The sequence below is a fragment of the Miniopterus schreibersii genome (assembly GCF_964146895.1).
Source record: "Miniopterus schreibersii genome assembly, chromosome: 8".
Taxonomy (NCBI): domain Eukaryota; kingdom Metazoa; phylum Chordata; class Mammalia; order Chiroptera; family Miniopteridae; genus Miniopterus; species Miniopterus schreibersii.
Window position 1 is genome coordinate 63,392,382 of NC_138109.1, and position 8,650 is coordinate 63,401,031.

At 46.9% G+C, this 8,650-nt stretch overlaps 1 protein-coding gene across 1 annotated transcript; it reads right to left on the reverse strand.

Annotated features, from left to right (window-relative positions):
* Nucleotides 1-315: 315 nt before the first annotated feature.
* Nucleotides 316-8,206, reverse strand: SOX4 (SRY-box transcription factor 4). Its single transcript, XM_081146071.1, has one exon. It carries the CDS (start codon nucleotides 4,769-4,771, stop codon nucleotides 3,368-3,370), a length of 1,404 nt encoding a protein of 467 aa, XP_081002197.1. The 5' UTR covers nucleotides 4,772-8,206; the 3' UTR covers nucleotides 316-3,367.
* Between the last annotated feature and the right edge of the window lie 444 nt (nucleotides 8,207-8,650).

Consider the following 8,650-nt stretch of genomic DNA (forward strand, 5'->3'; position numbering starts at 1 on the left):
GTCTCAATAATACTGCTGGGCCTGATGCTTGTAAAAAGTATAAATCTCCACTAGCTCAATGTGTGCTATTCACAGATTCAGAGGGGGAGAGCTTTACTCCCAGCCCTCAAGGAGCCAGCTTCTTCCAGATCATCCTTATTGCTGCATTTCACTTAACGTTAATAACCATGCTGGGCATGGCACAAAAATGGAGATTTTAGCGCCACATGAACCTTTCTGCTTTTGAGGAAAAAAATTACACAACTTTCACATTTCTTAATTGTTAATGGCTTCCTCCTCCACAATATATTAATAATTTAACAGGCTTATTTGTTCTTAATCTGTGGAAAACAATTCTAGCCACTACTAGATGGTGACTATAGGTAAGTCAAGGAGAAAGCAGCTTTAGGAACATAAAAGTTAAAAAAAAGATCAGCCAGCCAGTTTCGTCTTTAAAGAATCCTGTCCACGTTGCCCTTCCCCCCTTTTAAAATTTCAAGATAAAGGGCGTTTTAAAAAATGTAGTAAATTCAGAAAATTCCTAGAAAGCGCGTAGAGTTGACACATATTCAGACGATGCCATCATTTCAGGGTCAAGGCCTGCCAAATTTGGCCGAGAGGAACTAAGTATTTATTCCTCGATAAGATGGCATTTAACAGTCTCCTCTCTGAGAACTCAACCGGTTTCAATGCTAAGGCAGATGGTGTAGTTTCTACACACTGTAGGGCCCTCCTAATATTAGGCTCCAGGCATAATAATGACAAAAGTCAAGATTTAGGGTTCAGTTCCAGCTGATTTTATTTCCTTCTCAAAAAAAGTTATTTACAGAAGGTATATATCAACAATCTGACAGGCAGTGAACTTGACATGATTAGCTGGCATGATTTTTCTTTTTTTTTCCCCCAAACATTGTTTTTTGTGGCCTTAAATTTTAAGACAAATATTCTACACGGCATATTGCACAGGATGGATGGCAAAAAAAAAGTTTAAAAACAAAAACCCTTAACGGAACTGCCTTAAAAGGCAGACGTCCTAGTGCCTGTCATGTTATATTAAACATACATACACACAATCTTTTTGCTTATTATAATACAGACTTAAATGTACAAAGATGTTTTCCACTTTTTTCAATCTTTAAACACAACAGCTATAAACCTGAACACATATGCTATCATCATGCCATAAGACTAAAACAATTATATTTAGCGACAAGTAGAAAGGATTAAATAGTCAAATACAAGAATGAAAAACGCAGTACATAGTGTCGCGAACTCAAATCGGCATTTAGATAGATCCAGTGGTTTAAACGGCACGTTTTTGCTTATAAAAAAAGTGCAAAAAAGATGTGGTTTACAAATTAAAGCTACAGGATCCCTTTTTGCTGTAAATGCACCAGCTTTAAAGCCTCTGGACAGAACAGTATTTTGTTTAAAAAATGTTTTTCTTAAAAGCATACAGTGTTTGGCTAATTCTCCTCCCCCTTTTCATAAGACTGGGGTGGAAGGGTGGACACTGGTGGCAGGTTAAGGGATACTGTCACTTTAAGAAGCCTGCAGATTGAAGTGTAAACATGGAGAAATTAGGGGCTGATTTTTTTAAACTGTGAGATATTAACCAGCCGCCCTATTATAAAATCAGGAAATCCAAACAGCGATTTACACCGATTAACACCCCCTTTATATATTTTTTACAAAAATACACTGAGAAAATAATCAAACGTTTTCATCTCTCTTGTCTTTTTTTGTTTTTTAAAAGTGTCAAAAGTCTACATTTAAATATAAAAAATTAAAAGTTAAAACTCTAGCCCTTCAGTGAAGGAGACGTAAAATGGCGTGGGTAACAACAACTACAAAAAAAAAAAAAAAAAAGAAAACAAAAAGGAAAAGAAAGAACGAAAGAAAAAAAATAGGAAAAGGAAGGAAGAACTAAGAAAGTAAAAGAAAGGAAAAAAAAGGGACAAAAATAAGAAAAAAAAAATGTTTGGCCAGTATAAATACGTCCACATATAAAATGGCATCTGATTACATTTACAAGAAAAAGAAATACGAGGATGGAGCATCGGTGAGGGAAAAAAACACGTCTTCTCATTTACACCTAGAAGGAATAAACACATACACACTGAGAAAAAATTTGGTCCTGAATTGTTTTTTTAAAGTCCAGCACAGATTTGAGTTGCGTTTGAATCCTTTAAAGAGTTAAGAATGAAAAAAAGCTGGTGATAATTTTGTTGTAGGAATCAAACAGAGCGCCATCTATCTGCTTCTTATATTATCCTACACTATTTTAAAAACTGCTCAACAGTCTCATACAGAAATCTTTAAAAGATAAAGACAGGAGAACATGCTATAGTAACCCCACCAGTGAAATAATCCAACACCATCACGATTCCAATTAAGAGAAGAAAAAAACCTTTTTTTCCCCCCGAAACCACTCGCCCCTCCACTGCCCGGGACCACATCCAACAGTCGCCTCTCCTCCCACGGGCGCGGGAGGTCCCCTCGCAGATTTCATCCACGTGGAAGGGGGGCCCGAGCGCCGCCACCTTCTCCCCAACGCGCAAATCCGTCTCAGTCTGTTACTCGCCCCTTTCCAGTTCGCGTCCTAGCCGCCCCCGCCCCGCTGGTGTGGCTTCTTCCAACCCGGTCTCAGGCCATTTCCGAGCGCCGGTCACTGCTCATCTCCTCTGGCTGCAGGGGCGAGGGGGGAAAAAGGAGGAAAAAAGACGGGCACTGGCCAGCGTGGAGTTTCTCAGTCCCGGCTCTCGAGCCTGCGCGGCCCCAAAACATCTGCCGTTCGGTCAAACTCGCCTCCCTGCGCCTTGTGTCTTCTTCAGGAAAAAAGCGGGGGGGGGGAAGAGCGGGGTGCTGAGGACAAAGTCCCCAGGGGCGCGCTGGATTTTTTTTTTTTTACCCCCCCCTCCTCTCTTGACCAAGAAACAAAACAACAAAAAGTAAAAACACTAAGGGGGCGAAGAGAGAGGGACGAGATTCCTTCAGTCCCTAGAAAATTCCCAACTCGGCTTCTCGCTGGGGTGCAGACCAGTCCGGAAGCCCGGGGGGAGGGGGGTCTCTTCACGCTAAGGGGAGGACATTCAAAGGAGCTTTTTTTGCCATCACAACAACATCAACAACAACAATAAAAGGTCGCCCATCTCCCTCGGCTCCACCGCGTTCCCGGAGGGGGTGGGGGATGGGAGCGTGGGTCCCCAAACGCCGTGCGCTCCTCTTCCGCGACCGCGACCGCGACGCGGGCAAACCAGCCCCGCTCATCACTTTTTTTTTTTTTCCTTTTCCTTGTCCCCCCTCCCCCCCTTTTTTCTCCTTCTACTCCCTCTGTCCACTTTTTCTCCCTCCGTCACCCCGGCCGCCCTCTCCGGCGCGCGCGCCGTTAGTAGGTGAAGACCAGGTTGGAGATGCTGGACTCCAGCCAGTCCCCCGAGATCATCTCGCTAACCTCGGGCGTGCAGTAGTCCGGGAACTCGAAGTGCGAGCCCGAGCCTGGCTCCAGGGTGAGGTCCAGGTCCCGGTCCAGCGCCGACGACGAGCTGAAACTGCCCAGGGACATGCTCTCAAAGTTTGAGCTGGGGTTCAGGTCGAGCAGGTCGTCCTCGAACTCGTCGTCGGAGGCCGAGGAGCCCGCGGAGGAGGAGGCGGAGGAGGAGTGGGACGAGGCCGACGAGGACGCGTGCGAGGGCGCGCTGGACGGCGCTGGCGAGGCGGCGCGCAGGCTGGCGTAGCCGCGGTGGTCGGCGGGCGAGCGGCCCGCGGCCGGCGACGAGGCGGCGCTGCTGCGGCCGCTCAGGCTCGGCCCGTCGGGCGGGCAACCTGTGCCCCCCTCCTCGTACAGGCCCAAGGGGTCGCTGGGGTCGGCGGCCGCGCCCACGCCCGCGGGCGACGCCGCGGCGCCCAGGCCGCCGAACAGGTAGACGCGCTTCACCTTCTTCTCGGCCGGGGGCTTGCCCGTGGCCGCGAGCGAGGCGGGGGCCGAGGCCGCCGCGGAGGCCGCGGCGCCGGGAGTCCGAGCCTTGTACAGCGAGTGGTGGTCGGCGGCCGCAGCCCCCAGAGGCAGGAGGGCGGCAGCCCCAGCCTGCTCGGCCGCAAAGGAGGAGGCGGCCGCCGCTTTCCCGCCGCCGCCGCCCGCCAGGATGAGCTTGGCGTGCGGCTTGCTGCCCCCGCCGCCCGCCACCTTGGAGCCACAGCTCTTTTTCTGCGCCGGTTTGGAGTTGGCGCCGCCACCGCTCGCGCCGCCGCCTCCGCCCCCAGCGTTGCTGCTCCCGCCGCCGCCGCCGCCCCCGTGGCTGCCCCCGCCGCTGCCACCGACCTTGTCGCCCTTCTCCCCGGGCTTGGAGGCGGCGGCGGCCGAGGAGCTGGCGTTGGCGTTGCCGGACTTCACCTTCTTCCTGGGCCGGTACTTGTAGTCGGGGTAGTCAGCCATGTGCTTGAGGCGCAGCCGCTCCGCCTCCCGAATGAAAGGGATCTTGTCGCTGTCTTTGAGCAGCTTCCAGCGTTTGCCCAGCCGCTTGGAGATCTCGGCGTTGTGCATGTCGGGCGACTGCTCCATGATCTTGCGCCGCTCGATCTGCGACCACACCATGAAGGCGTTCATGGGCCGCTTGATGTGCCCGCTCGGCGTCTTGCACCAGCTCGGGTCGTCGGCCTTGCCGCCCGTGGAGGCAGTGGAGCCCGGCGTGGGGGACGAGGCGATGCCCAGCTCGAGGCCGGCGCCCGAGTCCGAGCTCTCGCCGGCCAGCAGCGCTTCCGTGTTCTCGGCGTTGTTAGTTTGCTGCACCATGGCCCCGGCTCGGCGGGCGCCCACGCGCGCTCACAGCCTCGCGGCGGCCGCGGCACGGATCGCCGGGCCCTCCCGGCTCCCCCGGCGGAGCGCACGCCGAGCGGGAGGACGCTCGCGGCGGCCGAGCGGGCCCCTCAACTCCCGGTCGGGGCGGAGGAGGTGGGCGAGAGAAAAGTCTCCAGAAGATGAGGGGAAGGAGTCCCGCGCCTCTTGCAGGGGAGTTATAGTTCCCAGGCTGGAGAGTCTCTCCCTCCCTCTTTCTCTCTCTCACCGCGCCGCAGTTTGCTCTGTCTCTTGGTTCTGAGTCTGGAGACCGTGCTAAAGTGGAGAGGAGTTTCTTGAATGCTGGTTGCTGAAGCTTCCAATGCAAGTTTCTCGCCGCCTCCCAGGCAAGTCTTTTTTTTTTTTTTTTTTTTTCTCTCTTCCCCTGAAGCAGTTGATTCCAGTTCACTAGCGCTCTCAGGAGCTCAGGAAAGCGACATCGTCTATAGCACTTAGTCCCTTTCTTACAATGCAAAGTAAGAGAGACTCTGGCTCCAGGACTCTCTCTGTGGGCGGAATCGGCACTAAGGAGTTTGTGCAATTATTTTGTTGCAAGGTAGGAAGCCAAAAAGCCTTCATGCAACAGACTGGCATGAATAAATGTATGTTTCCCCCTCCCTTCTGCAAGAAGGGAGCTGGGTAATGGCAGAGTTCCTCCAAAGCAGACTCTTAAAGAGCGTGCAAGAACTAGAGACCCGGGAGCGAAACCGGCCTCTTCCCCTCGCACGCTGTTTCTCTTGCTGCAGCTTAGAGCAGACCCCAATTCCGCCTCGCGCCTCTTTATCCTTTCACAGTCTTGGCCGCAGCCAATCAGCCGCTGTAACCAACGCTTCCTCGTGCCAAGCCCCTCCCCCGGGCTTCCCATTGGCTTGGAACCCGATGCAATAATAATCTCCGCGTGCAATGAGAAGCTCCAAATCTGACCTCATTCCAATTTACAGAGCAAACTTTTTAAAAGGGCTAGAAGTACAGCTGAGATTTCTGCTGCCTCTTTTTTCCTTTTGCTCTCTGTGTGTGTGTGTGTGTGTGTGTGTGTACGTGCGCGCGCGTGCGTGTGTGTGTGTTTGTGTGTGAAGAGGATGTTAATGCATGAAATTATTAAGGGGAGAGACGGAAATGTATTCTAACCATTATGTTAGATAACAAGGGGCTTGGAAGGGGGAGTAGGGGTGAAATACTGTAAATGGAAGCTTTCTGCTTAAAAGCCAAGTGATTATTTTTATTAGTTCTTTTCAGTATTGGAATAAAGAATCCGTCTCCAGTGCAAAATCTGTTCCTTGGCTCCTACATAAAGCCAACGATGTGAAAGGGGGAGGGAAAGCTACAACAATAAATCAATGGATATTGAAAACCATTAAGAAAGTGGTACCTAGACACCTGTCATCACAATTATTTTAACAACTCTAGGTACAGCACAGATGTTGATGTATTGTGTAAATCCCTTCAGAGCAATTTTTGTGCTGTTTGTGGAAGGCAGAAAAGAGGAATTTTTGCAATAATTACTTGCTCTCTTAACCAAACGGGTTATTTAATGATTTAAACTCCCCTATAAATCCTGGATAGCCCAAACAGAGGAGCTTTCCACTGGAACACACTAGTCAGTGTTCCATAATTAATTCAATGGGAGAATTTCCATAGAGTTTTGTATAGGATGATAATGGTGAGTAAAAGATGGGAATCAATTGTACTCTCTAAATATTTGTTTTCCACATTTTCAAAATTAAACATTACGTCACTCCCCACGCTTCTCTCCCCCAGACCCTCCTCCTCGTTTCCCTTATATATACAGGGTGTCCCCCAAAATGTACACACACTTTAACAGCTGATAGCTCAATTTTGAAAATGAAATGTATTTTAATAAACACTGCCTTTAGAATTATTCAAAGTATGTGTCTACATTTTTGGGGGTACCCTATATTTACCCTGTATACTCCTACTATATATTTGTTACTTGAATCTAATGGAACTGAAAGGCCAGGGCAAAGAGAAAGAAGGTGGTAACTAGTAGCAGAAGAGAGTGGAGCCTCTGGACTTATCAGACCTGGCTGTTTGGTTCTTCTTACTGGTTCTGTAACCATGGGGATGTGACCATGTCTCAGTTTTCCTTGTCCCATACCGGAACACTAAGAGCTACTTTATATAGGGTTGTGTGAGGGTTCAATGAGTTTGATGTATAGTAAGCCCTCAGTGAATGCTATTATCCTTCCCTTGATAATTCAAATGCATGAGACACTCCTCCAAGTAGAAGCAGCCTATTGTTCAAGAGACTAAAATTAAAGATGGCCACTGATGTGAAAAAATAATCACAGATCATGGATGAGAACTATCCAAGGACAATACTGGCAATTCTATTGTCCCAATGATTTTGAAAGAAAGGAACTTCGTGAAGAGCATTGTGAAGAATGTGGCAAAGAAAAGATGCCTACTTAGAACACATGTTAATGTGGCCACAGAAATTACCTTTGTTCCAAGGTGTGAAAATTAGAATTCTAGTAAAATTGGTCTTCCCTAACACCATTATAGTAAGCTGTTTTTCTGCAGGCCAATGATAGGTGGTTAGGGAGGGCCAACCCAACATAATTAAGTCAGCTTTCGATTCAGACCCAACGAGTGCTAGGCAGCAGATTTCTATTTATCTTGTCAAACTTTAAAGGTATGTAGGCTGGCATGAGGCCCAGATTGTCAGATTTAGAATTTTACTGGAAAGAACACCCTTTGGAGACATCTGAGTGGATCTCTAAGGATCAGCCACAAGCAAGAATGTTTTTGTGGGTAAAAGCAAAAAATTTTGACCATTAGCTAACCGAGTTATATGCTTTTTCTTTTAGAAGGGAAAACAAATCTTAAAAAAATAACAACCCCACAGGCACCCTTTTTGCATATAACAAAGTTGGGTGTGTTACCATGCATTTAATTTTCTTTGGTATGCACACCAAAACACACCCCTAAATATTATCAATCTGACATTAAAATTACTCTAAGAGTTCTGTTTTTGTAAAATCAGTATTGTCAGGAAAATAAAAAAGAATAAATACTATATTTATTTAGGAATTGGTACCATCAAATGACTTGAGAGTGTAGCTATTTTGTGAAAATTTAGTCAAGGTGAGTATCAATAGAGTTGGTTATATCTCTAAAGCCATTTATGCTTCTACCACTGAATATGAAAAGTGGAAGTTAATCAAAGCAGTCATAGTAATTTTGTTTATGCTTAAAGCACAAAAATTTTTTAAAGTATGTACCAAAAAAAAAAAAAAAAATAGCCCTGGCCTCTTTCTGTTGTTCAGTGTTTTTTCTGTATTGCAACAAATCCAACAAATTTTAAGAAACATCATTGTTATATGCCACTAAGGAAGAAAAGCTGCCAATGATACTGTGACATTCTCCAGTTGTAGGACATAGACCTATTTCAGAGATGTTGAAAATGAAAAAGTTCTTAGAATTGAAAAAATATAGTATTAGTAATTTCCATTGACTTTGTATTATTATAGTATATATACATGAATGCTTAGACTTCTAAAGTAGGTTTCTCCTTATGTTAGTAGTTCTCTTAAAATGTATGAAAACATGTGATAAACAACCTTTTATTAAAGTCATCTTTCTCACCAACTGAATATGTGCAGGCTAGAATGTGTTAGGCCTCTGAATAGCAAATAATGAGAAAAGATTTCTGTGTTCTCATTACTTAATTACATGTGCTTTTTAACCAGTTCTCCATTACTGACATTCCCCCCCCAAATACCAGATATTTGGTGGCCCCTACTAAATCAGTACTCAGTGTTCCCTCTGCTGGCTTTGCAGTACATGAAGTAATTCTTGATAATGCTGCTCTTTAAG

What these genes read in the sequence shown, in the direction of transcription:
- SOX4 (XM_081146071.1), bottom strand. Translation starts at nt 4,771, where the DNA reads ATGGTGCAGCAAACTAACAACGCCGAGAACACGGAAGCGCTGCTGGCC.